The sequence below is a fragment of the Xiphophorus maculatus genome, chromosome 19, assembly GCF_002775205.1.
Source record: "Xiphophorus maculatus strain JP 163 A chromosome 19, X_maculatus-5.0-male, whole genome shotgun sequence".
In the NCBI taxonomy this organism is placed as follows: Eukaryota; Metazoa; Chordata; class Actinopteri; order Cyprinodontiformes; family Poeciliidae; genus Xiphophorus; species Xiphophorus maculatus.
Window position 1 is genome coordinate 5304609 of NC_036461.1, and position 15447 is coordinate 5320055.

The window sequence follows — 15447 nt, forward strand, 5'->3', positions numbered from 1 at the left end:
TATTTTTGCTTAAAGTTTTTAAAACTGGATTTCAAGCATTATTTGAAATAGGGGCTATATTTTAGAAACCGATGGTCAATTTAGATTAATTTCAGATTAAATGCCAGTAAAAATCATCAACAAAGATCTCTTTTGTGAAGATGCAACTTCACAAAAATACCTAAACAGGTAAATATGTATCGTCTGGTCATTTGAGTTTTATTTAGTTTATTTAAAATATTTTGTCCAAAACACAGAATTGAACACATTAGTGTTTCTTTTTTTGCCTTCAAGTTTATCTAATTACAAATCAATAAATAGTGAAAGAATAAAAAAAGGTTTATTCAAAAATGTAATTACAAAGAGTTCTTTGAACGATTTTAAAGAAACAACAGATTTACAGAAGTTCATAGGATGCCCAGAGCATCACTTTTCAGGTCATAACCAGCAACAGAAGTGCGTTTAAACGTCCAACTCGCTGCATTTCCTAAGAAAAACCTCAGAAGGTTGAACGTTACTCCTTCACTGTGATTTTCTGAGTTTCCTGAAAAGAATTTCAACTAAAAATCTTGAGATATTTGTACATTTATCCCATGAGTCCAACTCAGTCGTCTGAGAAGTAAAAGTCTTCCTCCTCATCGCTTTCGGAAATATTGCCATCATCGCCGGGGGACATCTCAAACACAAAAGACATGTCCTTTCCTGGACAGAGGCATCATAGATTTAAGGCAAAAAAACTGGAGTTTGCTTAGTGTAAAATAAAATAAAGCCAGATGTTTGAGGTTTTAAAAATGAGCCGATTATAAATAATTTTCAAACCTTTTTCCACCTTTAATGTGACGTTTACAGACGTCTATGTGTACCAAATAAAGTTAAATCAGACAAGACGTTTCTTGTTTCAGTTCAGTTAGAATTACTAAAATAATTTCTATTTGCTAAAAGCCACAAGAATGAGGGAAAGAAATGTATTTATTGATGTCATATAAGTGTACATACATTTCCTCATTATTTTGTAGCCTTGCCTCTAAACCGTATGACTTTGGTTAAATGTTTCTTTATTAATACTCTGAACTGAAATCAGGGAAACATCTAAAACGTGCCATTTACCTATATATCTACCTGGGCTGAAACAATTAATCTGACTAATTGTGACTAATCAATTATTTAAATAATTGTCAACTAATTTAGTCATTGATTAATTGTTAAATGGAAAATACAGACTCAAAAACGGTCAGTTGCTAAAACTCCCCCCAAAATATTTAGAGCAGTGATTAAGCCAAAGCTGTTTAAAATATAGAAACCTTTTGTTTTTATGATAAAAATATTATTGCCTGTAAATATGTTTTAGCCAAAACTCCTCATGTGTCGTAGTTTTAGGTCCAACTGATTCAAAATCACTAAAGAAATGCAATGTTGTTGCATTTTAGGCAATAAAATGTTAATTTTCTTAGTTACAAAATAAATTTTTAGAATAATCAATGTCTAAAATAATTGTTAGTTTATTGCTGCTTTGCTTTAGGCATACAAGGCAGTAAAGGTGAAAAAAGAATGGAAATTACTTATGATGGCATTATTTTTTATAAACAGTGAGTTTCTACAGGTTTAAGCCTACCTGTGTTAGAGCATCTTTGTACAGTTCGCTTAGTGGAAGGTGTGGGTAAGAACCTCTGAAAGATAAAAATAGGAAATAAATGTGTAATTTTATATCCTGTAAATCTCAGAAAGAAAACCTTTAATTCACTAGGAGTCAGTACCGTTTTAGAAGACGAGGTTTTGCAGACATTAAATTGATTCTTCTTCATCCTCTTCTGTAGCTGGAAGATGTACTTGTCGTCATTTTTCCTTAAGAAGTGAAAAAATAAAACGTGAGACGCTCGTTTGTATGTACTTTCCATGTGTTTCATGTTAGAAAGCAGATGCAGAGGCCTTACGTGTTTGGAGAGCCGAGCATGCCAGGAGTTATGTGCGAACACTGAGGCGTCTTCGCCTCAGGGAAACACGACGACATCGGCGTCTGAGGCTCCAGGTCTGATATCGCAAAATCGTGATCTTCACTCGAACACAAGGAGGGGATCTGAGCATCGACAGAGAAAGGAGGACAAGCTTGCTCATAATTCCTCATGCAGGGTTTCTGCAGGTTTCAACAACTCAAATTTAAGAATTTTAAAAGACTATTATGAATGAAGTTTAAGACCTTTATCACCACAGCAATTTAAAATGAAAATTGCATATATATATAAAACCTTTTTCATATATATATGTATATATATATATGAAAGAATGGAAAATTATTGAGAAAGAAATTGTACTGTTTCCATTCTCTTTTGGTTCCATGTTTTCCTAAATCTCCTTCTTCTCAGCTGAATTTTAATTTTACTTCAAAATATATAATGCAACCAAAATATACATGTACATTTTACTATAAATGCTATCAAAAAGAGATGGACTTTACCAAAAAAATATTACTAATGTACAGAAAATAGCTGTGTTGCTCCTTGGTATGCAATTGTGGAATTTAATGCCAACTGATGTTATATTTAGTGATAGTAAAATAAAATGTGAAGGACATATAAAACAATATTTTAGCAAACTCCAAACAATTTAAGTGCCTGGTTGTGATCTGATTTATTACACCTCAGTCAATGTGTTTAACCTAAAATTGCATTTTGCCATGTTGTCCTCCATGTCTTTTTTGTTTGTTTTTATTTAATTTCTATAAACTGATTTAGTGATTTGATAATAGCTGTAAATCCTTCAATAAACTAAACAGTAACAACTTTGTTGAAGTGAAAATTATTCAATAGGTAAGATCCATTAAACCTCAGACACAGTTTTCTGTGATTAGCTTTTTTTTGCACAGAATACACTTAGCTTCGTATGGGTTAGCAACAGAAATTAGGCTAGCTAGCTAGCAAGGGTATATTAGCAGCGGTCACAGAACACAATAATCTCGTTCTTTTACTAGCATGCATGACCTAGAAGTCAAGCTACCTGACATGTTAACAAGTGTAAGATATTGTAAGTATCACAGGGTATGATTGTGTTTATGCTGATTTTGTTTCGTATTCTCTGAAATTGTCACTGTTATTGTTGTTAATAAAGTTTGTATTTTAAAAAAGAACGTAATGAAGACGTTAGTGTGCGACTCAAACGGTTGCCTGACGGAAAGTCCCGCAAGGAAAAAAGATACATAACATTTACTAAATTAAATAGTCCCGCCACGGCAAAATTTAAGAACTGTAAGTAACGTGTTTCAATTTAGGACATAGGATAATTTTAGATAAACGAATTTAAAATTTCTGCGATGGAACTGTGCAGGGTGTAACCCGCCTCTTGACCGTTGAGACAGGCACCAGCACCCCTCCCGACCCAGCTAGGGAAAAGGGTATAAGATAATGGATGGATGGAAATAAAGCCACCCGAATCAGCCGATTAAATTATGAAAACGCACCTCCATGCGTTTGTTCTGCATGTAGGCCGAGCTGAAAGCATCGTCCACTTCTTCTCCGGGCAGATTCTCCAGGAACTGCCGCACCTGCTTAATCCTTTTAAGCGTCCCGAATCTGGCAGATATCACAGGAATCTCTGGAAGAGGACACAGATTCACAGCCCGCTAAAACGCCACATAAATACCTCAGAAATTCAGACACCTTCAATCACACTCAAAAACCTACATTTTCCAGACTTTTGACCTTCAATGTCAAAACAAATATAGCGTCCAGGCAGCCATGTGCTGCAGCTAACAATTATTCTGATGATTAATCTGATATTTTGCAGATTTTTTGTATTTAACCATTTACAGCCTTTTAATACAAATATTATAAATTCATTAAAAGATGCAAATTATTATTTTTTAAAAAGAGAAAATAAACATTGTATTGCCTAAAATGCAACATTCCTCTAGTGAAGTTCAACTGGGTGAAGCTACAACTGTGCCACTTGATTAGTTCTGGGTGGAACATATTTACAGACAATGGTGTTTTTATCTTAAATACATCAAGTATTTAAATATTTTGTACAGTTTTGGCTTAATTACTGCTCCGAATACATTTATTTTTCTTCAGCAAATGTTTTTCTTTGACCCTGCACTCCAGCTAACAATCAATCAATTACTAAATTAGTTGAGAATTATTTCAATAGTTGATTAATGGTGATTAATCGGATTAATTATTGGTATATATGTATAAAAATATGACCCCCGTGCAGTTCTTAATCTTTGTAATATTGTACAGAATTATATATTGTGCAGATCTAGTTATTAGTTGTTCCAGATTGTTAGTGAGATTCATAGCGGTCCTTCCTACTGCAAAGCACCCATATTTACCTGCAGGTTTTGCCGCCACTTCCTTCACCTTTTTGCAGTTCTTGGTGCTTTTCTTGGGACTCTGGGTGTTTCCCTGGGAGGTGTGCTGCTCGAAGCACTCTTCAGCTGAACGTGTCCCCACCATCCTCGCTACCTTCACCCAGTAACCCACTACGTGTCTGGGATAGCAGCTCACTGCCCTGTAAAAAACACAATCAAACATCGATTATCATACAGACCTACAAGCAGAAACTGAACGCAATAGCTATTCAAAAAAAAAATCTTAAGAGATTGCTGCTAATTATTTAGCTTTATTGATTGATATTTTTTAAACACATATCCCTAACGTTTTACAATTTCCACTCCATCTTACACACTAAAATATGAACATGACATGCACAAAGGGGAATAGAGATGTAGATTGTGAATGATTGGTACGTGAATTATGATCTCCAAACAAATATTGCATCAGAATAGGACTTTTCTTCCAAATTCTGGGTAAAAATATTGCAGTTCCAATGTTTTGAAGTTAATATATTAAAAAAAGAGAAAAAAAAATCTTATGAATTTTTAATAAAGAGTACACTAATGGTTTGATTTATGAAAAATTCAGAGTAGGGTTGAAACTATTAATAGTGATTAATTGTCAAAATAATCGTCAACTAATCTAGTAACCGATTAATCATTAACGGGAGTAACAGACTCCATTTTCTGAAAAAACTTTATATTCCGAGTAGTAATTAAGCCCAAACTGACCAAAAAATATCTATAAACTTTATATTTAAAATGAAAAATCTTTTTTTTGTAAATATATTCTACCTAGAACTCCTCAAGTGTCAGTTTTAGCTTCACCTGGTTCAATCCCTGTTAAAAAATTCTCATATTAATCACCGTTTGAATCAATTACTAAATCAATTCTTCGGTGTATTAATGTTAAGTCAAACAGAAAGGGCTGAACTTTTCACATGTTGATGTTAGAAGTATTTTTTTAGTTGCAGATGTATCCTTTGTACAAATGATTAAGCATACACTAAAGGAATGCTATCTTACAGAATTTTAGGCAATAAGATAGCATTATTCAAAAAATGAATTGAATTATTTGTTTACTTTCATCTTTTAATTAGTTTCTGATACTATATAAGTGGTTATTAAAAAATCCTAATCCTCAGAATATGCCTTTTTTGGTCCTATTGATTAATCGTCAAAATAATCAATAGAATAATCGATAAATAAAATATTTGTTAGTTGCAGCCAGAGATCAATATTTGGTGAAATAACAGTTGAATTTCACATGAAACTGCAGTGATTTCCTTTTCCCCCTCAGAGCTTCATCTCATTTTTGCGTGTTTTATTAATATTCTAGGATTGTTTACGTACTCCTGCAGTTTCAGGATCTCGTCCTCCGTCCACTCGTCTCTGTCTTTCTCGTGCGGAACAACAGTGCCGCCTTTGTTTTGTTGCCGTTTCCTCCCGGGCTTCGTCGCCGTCGCCGGTGGTGGCGCCTTGCTACTCCTGCTCTCTTCCTTCTTCTTCTGCACCTCTTTCCTCTTTCTCGCTGCTCTGCTTTTCTTTTTCTCCTTCAGAGCTTCTGGGGACTGGCTGGAAGAAACCTCATCATCCGGCTCTGATTTGACAGAACTCGTCAAACCTTTCGCACCGCGCCCTGCATTCGCTCGTCTCCTTCTGGTGCTCCGCAACTCGTAATCGCACGACAATCGGTTTGATGCGTTATTGCAAACTGGAAGAGACTCATGAGGATTTGTGATAGTTTCTGATGTTCTTGACGGCCTGGTGGCGTTCTGTGTATGTTTCTTTGATGACCTCTCAGGTTCACGTCGTTTCTTTGGACCGGCGTCCGAACCCGAACTTTTCTCTGCACCTGGACTCTGACGTTTGCACCTCTTTCTGCCAGAAACAGCTTTTTGATTGCTAATCATCTCGTTAGTTGAATCAGCGGTTTTCTGGTCCCAGTTAGCCTCAGCTCTGTGCAGCTTCCTGTCCACCTTTACCCGTCTCTCTGGTACAGAGCTGCCCTCGTCTTGACTCGATTTGCGTCGCTTCAAACCTAGAAGCAGAGGAAACATTTGTGATGAATCTTTGCACAATTCAGCGCCAATTGTTTTCCTCTGCTGACCAATTTACCGTCACTGGAGGGGAAGAGGACTTGTACCGGCTTCTTGGACGTGCTCATTAAAATATCCTGTGAGAACAAGAATATTAACAACTGAGAAACTGGACAGGAATGCAACTAGCAATTATTTTAGTTTTTGACTCATCAGATAAAAAAAAAGCCATATAATGGAGCTTTGACAGCTCCCACCAAGCATTCCTAATAACTGTGAATTATTTTGTAAGGAAATTATGACCAGCCTTTCTTTCCAAAATTGTTTTAATTCAGACATATTAGAATTTAAATTTGTTAGGGCTGCAACTGACAATTAGTAATATATTATTCTGGCAATTAAATAAAAAATGGGCACATTCTGAAGATTTTTTGTTTAACCGCTTGAGCCATTTTTACATTAAAAGATAAAAATAAAAAAATAATTAAAAAAAAAGGAAATTAACATTTTATTGTTTAAAATTCAATAATTTACCATTCCTTTAGTGTACGCTTGATGATTTGTAGCAAAGAATCTGCAGCTTGTGAAAAGTTCAGCCCTTTCTGCTCAACTTAACATTAATACGGTGTATGGCTGATCCGTCAATTATTTTTTTGATTAACCGATTAATAATTGATTAAATGGTGCCAAAAATAAACAGTTTTTAACAGAATTTGAATTGGGTGAAGCTAAAACTGCTACTTGAGTAGTTTTGGGTAGAACATAATTTTTTTAATTATTTTAAATGCAAAATGTCTATTTTTTTTTGTAAAGTTTTGGCTTAATTACTGCTCTCAGTGTTATTTTTTAAGCAATTTGCCTTTTTTTAGTTTGTATACTTTTGGTAAAGATTAATCAATTATTAAATTAGTTGACGATTATTTCAATAATTGATCAATCCGATAAATCGTTCAGTCCCTGGATATCAGCATTGGTTCTCTGTATCAGGCCTTTCAGATCTCTCAGGTCATAGAAATAACAAAAAACAGACTGAATGATTGATTGATTATCAGTGATTGGTCATTGTCGTGTGTGCTTACAGGGCCGGTTGTCTCGTAATTCTCGTAGATGGTAACGTTCATATGAGCGTCTAGGATTACTCTTCCTCCTTTCCAGTACTTCAGAGGAGGCTTGATCACGCGGCCGCTTCGAGACACGTTGAGGGAGGAGGGAGGAGGAAGCAACTCGGCTGAAATTAGAAAATTAAAACTCAGAAACAGATCTATGTTAACGCCCAGCAGCCCATCTGTTCATCTTGTTCTTACGTGTTTTTACAGATTTTCGTCTCTGCTGCCTCACAGGCTGATGCCTGGAAGGGAGCTGGGATTCATTCTTAGACAAAATGGCGGCATCCTTGTTCTTCTCTGCCTGGCTGTAGAAACAAGGTAATATTTATTCATAAAAATAAAGAAATTGATCAAATGAAAATGTTGCATGGGTATAGATGTCAGAAATTAGGCGATGTTTTTCCTCTAAAACACGATCGAAAGGTCAGGGCTGAGCGGTATGGCTTAAAAATAAAATCTCAGATTTTTTCATACCAAATCCAAATTTAATCAATTTTGTTTTTGCTCAGTTTCTTTTCTTAAAAAATAATTAACAGTAAGTATTTCCAAAAAGTGACTTTTATTTCAATCGTCCCTTCTGTGAGTTGTATGAAGAAGTATCAGGGTCAGATAAAAAATGTTGGTTTAAATACAAGAATAAAGTTATAACAATACAATCGATCTGTTGACCAGGTTAATTACTCAGAAACTGTATTATTTTTCCCTGTGTCCGCACCAACAGCTACCAATATTTTCTTTTTCAACCCATCAAACTACAAGTTTTACTTCAATGTAATAAAGTCAAGAATAAACACTCTGATGCCTAAACATGGATTTTCACAAGAAAACGGCATTTTCCATTTATTCTGGTTATTTTGTATGCTGATGAAAACATTTAATGGTGACAAAAAAACTTTGTCACCACACTAAATGTGTTATAGTTGCAGGTAAGATTCCAACAATAATCAATAACAATATAAATGGTGATAGACAAGTGATCAATATCAATAAATGTCTGGTAGAATAATAAATAATTTCACTGAACCTGATTCAGAACCACACAACTTTAGCCCCTCAAACATTCACGGCAAAGTGAGTGGCTTCAACTCACTCTTTGGTTACCTAGCAACGGCCTGCTGGGTAACAGTTTCAAGTAACCCCCCTCCCCCAGCTTTGGTTACCTAGCAACAGCCTTTTGAGTAACTGCCAAAGTAGCAGTTTAAGGTTTCGCCACCTAACTGCTTAAAAATGGAAAAACTGGAAAGGTCCCGCCACCAGTTTGACCGTATTTCAGATATCTAAAACAAAAAAACTAATTAATAACTATAAATATCGACTGATATGAAACTTTTATGTTGTGATACGTTTTTTAGCCATATTGTCAAGCCTCTTACTCTTTCGACTCCAACAGAAACGTCTCATAAATCGCCTTCCAGTTTGAGGGGAAGCCATTCACAAACTTCTTCAGGAACTTCATTGGAAAACCTGAGGGAACAAAGAGAGAGAATCAGAAAAAAACACCCGCTCACTTTCTTTTCTAAAAAACAATTAAAGCGGCCATTACGATTTGGTGTTCAGTCTTACTAGAGGCGAGTTTGATGTTCATCTGTCCCTGTAGGATGTACACCCTGCCGGAGACGGTCTTCAGCACCAATCTGGAGATCCGCTCGGTGATGATGTTGCTGTTCCACTGAATGTTCTCCTCTCTAGGAGGAAAAGAGAAACAAAATGGAAGCGTTCACTCTAAAATCTCACTGTTAAGGTACAAAACAAGGCTGGGCGATAAAACAATTTTATCGATTTATCAAATTTTTGGTTTTGAAGGTTAAACTTTGAGAAAATCCCAATTTTTTTTCCCCCACCAATGAACTCCTTGGGTTTCCATAGTTCAGCGTAACGTCAGCACGCACAGGGCGGCCATCTTGTTTCACAGCTTCTGTTTATTTAAACTTTGAATTCAGGTCAACGCTACAACAAAATACAAGGGTCAGGCTACAATTTCATTTTCTTATTCAGAGATTAAAATCATAATATTACAAGAATAAAGTCATTTGACAGTAGAATCAAAATGATATGAGAAGAAAGTCATAATTTTACCAGAATAAAGTCATAATTTTATAAGTACTTTAACAGAAAAAATAACAAAGATTAAAATGAGGAATGCTGAGGATCTTGTGGGTTTTACAAGTTTTACAGATAAGAAAATACTAAATCTTTTAACATATCAGCAGCAAATATTACGAGTACCAGGATCTTAAACTGATGGTGCAAATAAATAATAATAAAGAATAAGAACACAAACAGAGCTGCTCACCCTGTCCAAGCTTTGTCCTTCTGGTAAAATTGCCTCTTTATTCTGCCAATATTATGAAGTTATTCTCATAATAAAACAAAAATCCTCATAGCCTGGCCTTAATACACCATTGTACACCTCACAGAAGGGTTGACTGAAATAAATTCTACCTTTTCAAAATAGTTTCTGTCATTTGTAATTTCTTATTTTGCATAAAAAGCAAAAAAATAAAAAAAATTAAAATCAGATCAGGCATGAAAAAAATAGGAGATTTAATTTTTAAGCCTTATTGCCCAGCCCTGTTATGAGCGACAGACACTTACACATGAATCCCGTCCACAAACAAACCCTTACGATTCCTCCTCAGGAACCAGTTCCTGAGATGAATCACATTCTCCTGTAAAGAAAAATAAAATACACATCTGATGATGAATAGAAACGCAACAATTGCACAAAACTGATTTGATATAATATTTGGAAAAGTAGAGCATTCAACGTTTGTGATGCTGTGTTGTCGTGTTTTCCTTAAACCCAAATAATAAAGTTTTGTAGTATGAATAAAAATGAAATAAAGTAACAAATCATTAAGATTTCATTTCTAGGTCATGTTTTCCTTTTTTAATCTCTTTTGTTTTTCTACTTTCAATTCATGTTTTACTTTTTTCCCCAAGTTACTTTTCCTTCTTTTTATTTCCTTCATGTTTTTCTTGACCTACATTTTCTTTTCCACTCTACTTTACTGTAATTGCTATTATTTCTGTTTGTTTTACTAGTTTCTCTTCTTTTTACTTCCTTGATGTCAAATTACTTTGTCTAGTTTTTTTTTTCTTTCCTTAATCTTCTTTTTCTAGTTTTTTTAAATTTTCACCCTTTTTTGAACCTTTGAGTTTCTGCCACTTTTAGTTGCCATTTTATTAAATTTTAATTAAACAATGTGTCATTAATCAGAAAGGGAAACCAAATGTTGTTGTAAGCAGGCCTGTCATGATAACATATTTTGCTGGACTATAAATTGCCACAGAACTTATTGGAATAAATGATAATATTGTTATTTTGAGAACATTTTCAAGTGATATAATGGCATAATAATGGAAGAACACATTCTCAAAGATAAATAAACTTTAAATTCTAATGAACATTTAACACTGAAGCTGGAGGCCATTTGAAATGTTCAAAATAAATAAAGAAAACAACAAATAAAATAAATGATTAAGTCTCTGTAAACATACTTGTGTTTTAAAAAAAAGGGACAGTTGAGACCAAAGCACCAAAGAGGAAAAAGAGAAAATCGATAAATCAAGAAATGAAAATTACTCAGTTTCTCTTAATATATCATGTGATTAATTGATTTATTGCTTATTGTGACAATAAATCAGTTGTTTATTGTTTATAAACAATGTATTTATTGTTTATAAATAAATACTTTTTATTTAAAAAAATAAGCAGTTTTTTAAAAATAAAAAGCATATTAAAAAGCTTTTTAAATAAGCTTTTCCCTTATTTAAAAAAGAAAAAAGCTTCTTCAAAGACTTTCTGTAGACGCTGATGGCAAGAAGGAGCTCCTCTAGCAGTCTGTATTACAGCGTTTTTAAGGAAGCCTCTGACGGAAGACTGTTTTCCTATGACCTCCTCTCCTTCAGTTATTGAACATTAGTTTGTCTTCTGTTTCTACTTACGAGTGGGAATTTCTTCTGCTTGGGCCAAACGTTGCGTCTGAACACCGCCTCGTCTTTCTTCGGTATGGAGATTCGTGGAGTGTTGAGCACCAGCGGGTCCTCCAGTAAAACAGTAGGGGAGCGCGAAGCAGGGATCGGAGTATCCTGCGAGGTTTCTGACCGACTCCCTGGTGACTCTGCTTGGTTCTGGTTCACAGCAGTATTCACTGAGCGAACGTCCTGCATGTGCTCCATGTGATGATTTGAGGAGACATAAGTGTCGCTAGACTCCTGCAAGTTCCCTAACAGAAAAAAAAAAATCTTTTATTTCTTTTCAATAACTCAATTTAAAAAGTGAATTTTACATACTGTATGGATTCATTGTACACAGACTGCTGCATTTTTTAAGTGTAATTTTGATGATTATGGTTTATGCGGGGCGTGCCGTGGTGGCGTAGCGGTTAGCGCGACCCATATTTGGAGGCCTTGAGTCCTCGACGCGGCCGTCGCGGGTTCGACTCCCATGTCTTCCCCCCCTCCTTCCCCGTTTCCTGTCAGCCATATAAGGGACACTAGAGCCCACAAAAATACCCCCTGGAGGGGTAAAATAAATAAATAAATAAAAAAGATTATGGTTTATGCAGTCTGTTAAAGAGAATGTTAAACAAAACCAGAGCTGAAACAAATAATCGGATTAATCGTGATCAGTCGATTATCGAAATGATCGTTAACTAATTCTGTAATAGATTAATCATTAACTAGAGCATTCAGACTTAAAAATAATTAAGCACACTCAAAACAGTAATTAAGGACAAACTGTACAAAAATTATAAGTATTTTGCATCTAAGAGTTTTGTAAATATGTTTTACCAAAAACTCCTCAAGTGACATAGTTTTAGCTTCACCTGGTTTAGATTTCCAAATGGAATGCTATATTATTGCATTTTAGGCAATACATTATTTATTTCTTACTTAAAAAGGGGAATTGAATTACTTGTTTATTTACGTATTTTAATGTATTTCTATTATTGGATAAAATAGACTGAAGTGGTTAATGAAAAATCTGTAGAATGTGCCAATTTTCTGTCCGATTCACCATCAGAATAATCAATTTCAAAAATAATCATTAGTTGCACCTATATATAAGTTTTTTAAATTAAATTATTGATATAAGGTTTCATTGATACTCTGTTGCACGTTATGGCTGTGGCTCAGGACTCGTACGTACTCTCGTTCCCTGCAAAGAAATCCCTTCTGCTGCAGGTTTCCATCTGCTGACGTTCCCTTCTTCTTTCCCTTTCCTTCATCACAGCAAACATCTTGGCGGGAGACATTCTGGGGCGGGTATCCAGAATAACAGCTGGACCTGTTCAGAACAAGGAAAAACAACATTATTTGTTTTCATCCGAGTCATAATAAAAAGCTGAAATTATGGTATTATTATGCAATAAATCAATTAGTCACATGACAAATTAAAACAAGCTCAAGCTTCTGCTCTTTTCTTTCTTTCTACCAAAGTCTGGTTGATAAAGCTCTTCACTCTGGCCTGAACTTGCCCTCTTTTGTTTACAGAGACTTCATAATTCATTTTATTTGTTGGGTTTTTTTTTTATTTATTTAGGGTATTTAAGACCATTTTCAAGTAATATATTAGTAATAATAGCATAAGAATGCAAGTTCACTCTGCAATTACAAAAAAGCTGTAGTTTTGTAAATAACACTTAAAACCGGAACGGGAAGATATTTTAAATAAAACACAACAAACAAAAACAATAAACAAAATGAAAATAAAAACCACACACCACCAAAACAATAAATAAAATGGATTATGAAGTCTCTGTAAACAGAACTGCCCTTCAAAAAATATTAATAATTAGAATGGAAACTAGTGAGCTTATTTTAATTTATGACGCAATTAATAGGCCAGTACCAATAACCAATAAATCAATTCATCACATGATAAATTAAAACAAGCTCAATAATTTCCATTTGCATCATTTATCGTTTTTCTCTCTTTCTATCAAAAACTGGACGATAAAAGTCTTCTGTGTGGTGCTTTAGTCTCAACTAACTCCTTTTGTTGACAGACTATTTTGTTTACAGAGACTTCCTAATTAATTTTATTTGTTGTTTTGTTTATTTATTTTGGATATTTAAAATGTCTTACAGTTCCAGTGTTAAATGTTAGTTAGAATTTAAAATGTGTTGATCTTTGAGAATGTGTTCTTGCATTTTTATGACATAACCACCATTAAGTTAAGTGAAAATAGTACCAAAACAACAATATTATCGTCTATTGCAATAATTCTGGGACAATTTATTGTCTAGCGAAATGTGTTATTGTGACAGGCATAGACTTAGACTGACTTTATTGTCATTTTGCATGCACAGGGTGTATGCAGAACGAAATTTCGTTGCATACGGCTCAGAACAATGTTTGAGGTTCCAATGTTATGAGGTTACTCCAGAATAAAATAAAATACAATATAAAATATAAATGTAAATATAAATATAAAGTGCAGGAATGACAGTAAAATAGAAGTTATTTAGCTCTGTATATGTAAGGTATGAAGTGGAGACCAGGCATGGGGAATAACTCACGTTTGAGTCCACTGGATCCTGGTTCTTTTGGTTCTGGGAATATTTTAAGATTACCCCAACCCGGTCTGCAGGGGTTGCTCTTAACGCTGTCCCCAAAGGCAGCAGGTCTTCTCCTGGCTTTTGGTGGACCTGAGTCCTCGGTGTCATTCAGATCCCGTTTCCTCTTCCTCAGCCTGTTCTTTATGGGGGAAAAGCCGCAGCATGGAGATCTGGGATTGAGAGAACGAGCTTCCATACTGAACTCACTCCTCCCGCAAATCCCTGCGGGTTGGATCCTACTGAAATCATCTGGGCTCTGATCTCTGAAGACCCCAGACGGGAGTTGGGACACAGATGTGGACTCCATCAGGACTCTGTTTCTCCGTGTGAACCCACGAAATCTGTCTTTAAGTGGGGATACTTGCTGCAGAGGGACGCGGCTAATCGGATAGTCGACTGTTTCCTCGGGGCTGGACATCGGCGACAAAGTTACCGCCTGCGCTGGAGTTTGACAGGAAGCAAACCTGTTCTTCTCCGTCATCTTTTCGGACCAGCAGAACCCCGCGGGGTCCCGGTTAAATCCCGGTCCGTCGGCCCTGTTGATACCCCCTGCTTTGACTCCATGTCCGTATTGCTCTCCAACCTGCCGCATCGGCTCCTTGTCGCCCTCCGCCTCTTTCTGAACTTTAGCTTTCAGCCTCGCAAAAATCTTCGCGGGAGACTGAAAGCTGGGATCTTTGCGTTGCAATAAATGACAAAACGCCATAATCCTGCGGGATTAATCTAATGGATTATTGAATAAAATCAGATACATTAGCTAACAGTTAGCCCGCTAAAGCGCAATTTTCAAAAGACATTAGCCCCACCCTCTTTGACAAAGTTCCGGTGACGCGTTGTAATGCTGCGTTCCAGTTCTACTCGGAACTGGGAAATTCCGAAAAATCAACTGTAACGCCATCTGTGAAACTGGGAGCGATTCGTGCAACCAGCCACGACTTATAAGACTGATTGCGGGTTTCAGTAGCATCAACCGTAGTAATACGTGGTGGGAACCTGTCTATTTTACAAGGCACACATGTAAAAGTCCGTCTAAAATCAATGTTACAGGTAGCGCCTCCAACTCCAAACTGAACAAACTAAAATCGGTGTTTACCCATGGAAAGTAACGCTTGAGAATACGTTTGTAAGAGGTACCGCAAACAATGCGTAGCCATCTTAAAATTCGGACTTCTTTGCGAATTCCGACGTAACTTGAACGGAGCATTACAACAAAACGTCTCTACGTCATACTTATCCTATTTTTTTCCTAAATGAGACTATATAATTTAATTCATATTTAATTTTAAAAATTTGTTCACAAGAAATTTGTTTTAGTGTTTTTGGTTCAAACATAATTATTCTGAATAAAGTTTGTAAAAGAGAGACAAAATGCAGTTGTTTATTTATTCCTGTAGAGGGCAGTAGAACGCGCAGCCGCGTTTATTCGACA

General features: G+C 35.6%; 1 protein-coding gene across 1 annotated transcript; it reads right to left on the bottom strand.

Annotated features, from left to right (window-relative positions):
* Positions 1-313: 313 nt before the first annotated feature.
* On the bottom strand, positions 314-14816 carry mis18bp1 (MIS18 binding protein 1). Its single transcript, XM_023352303.1, has 16 exons — positions 13980-14816; positions 12607-12744; positions 11400-11680; positions 10047-10120; positions 9015-9136; positions 8825-8915; positions 7650-7756; positions 7425-7573; positions 6425-6482; positions 5660-6347; positions 4304-4482; positions 3431-3564; positions 1911-2053; positions 1734-1821; positions 1592-1646; positions 314-681 (listed from the first exon to the last, which is right to left on the bottom strand). Exons 1-16 carry the CDS (start codon positions 14722-14724, stop codon positions 584-586), a joined length of 3150 nt encoding a protein of 1049 aa, XP_023208071.1. The 5' UTR covers positions 14725-14816; the 3' UTR covers positions 314-583.
* Positions 14817-15447: the final 631 nt, after the last annotated feature.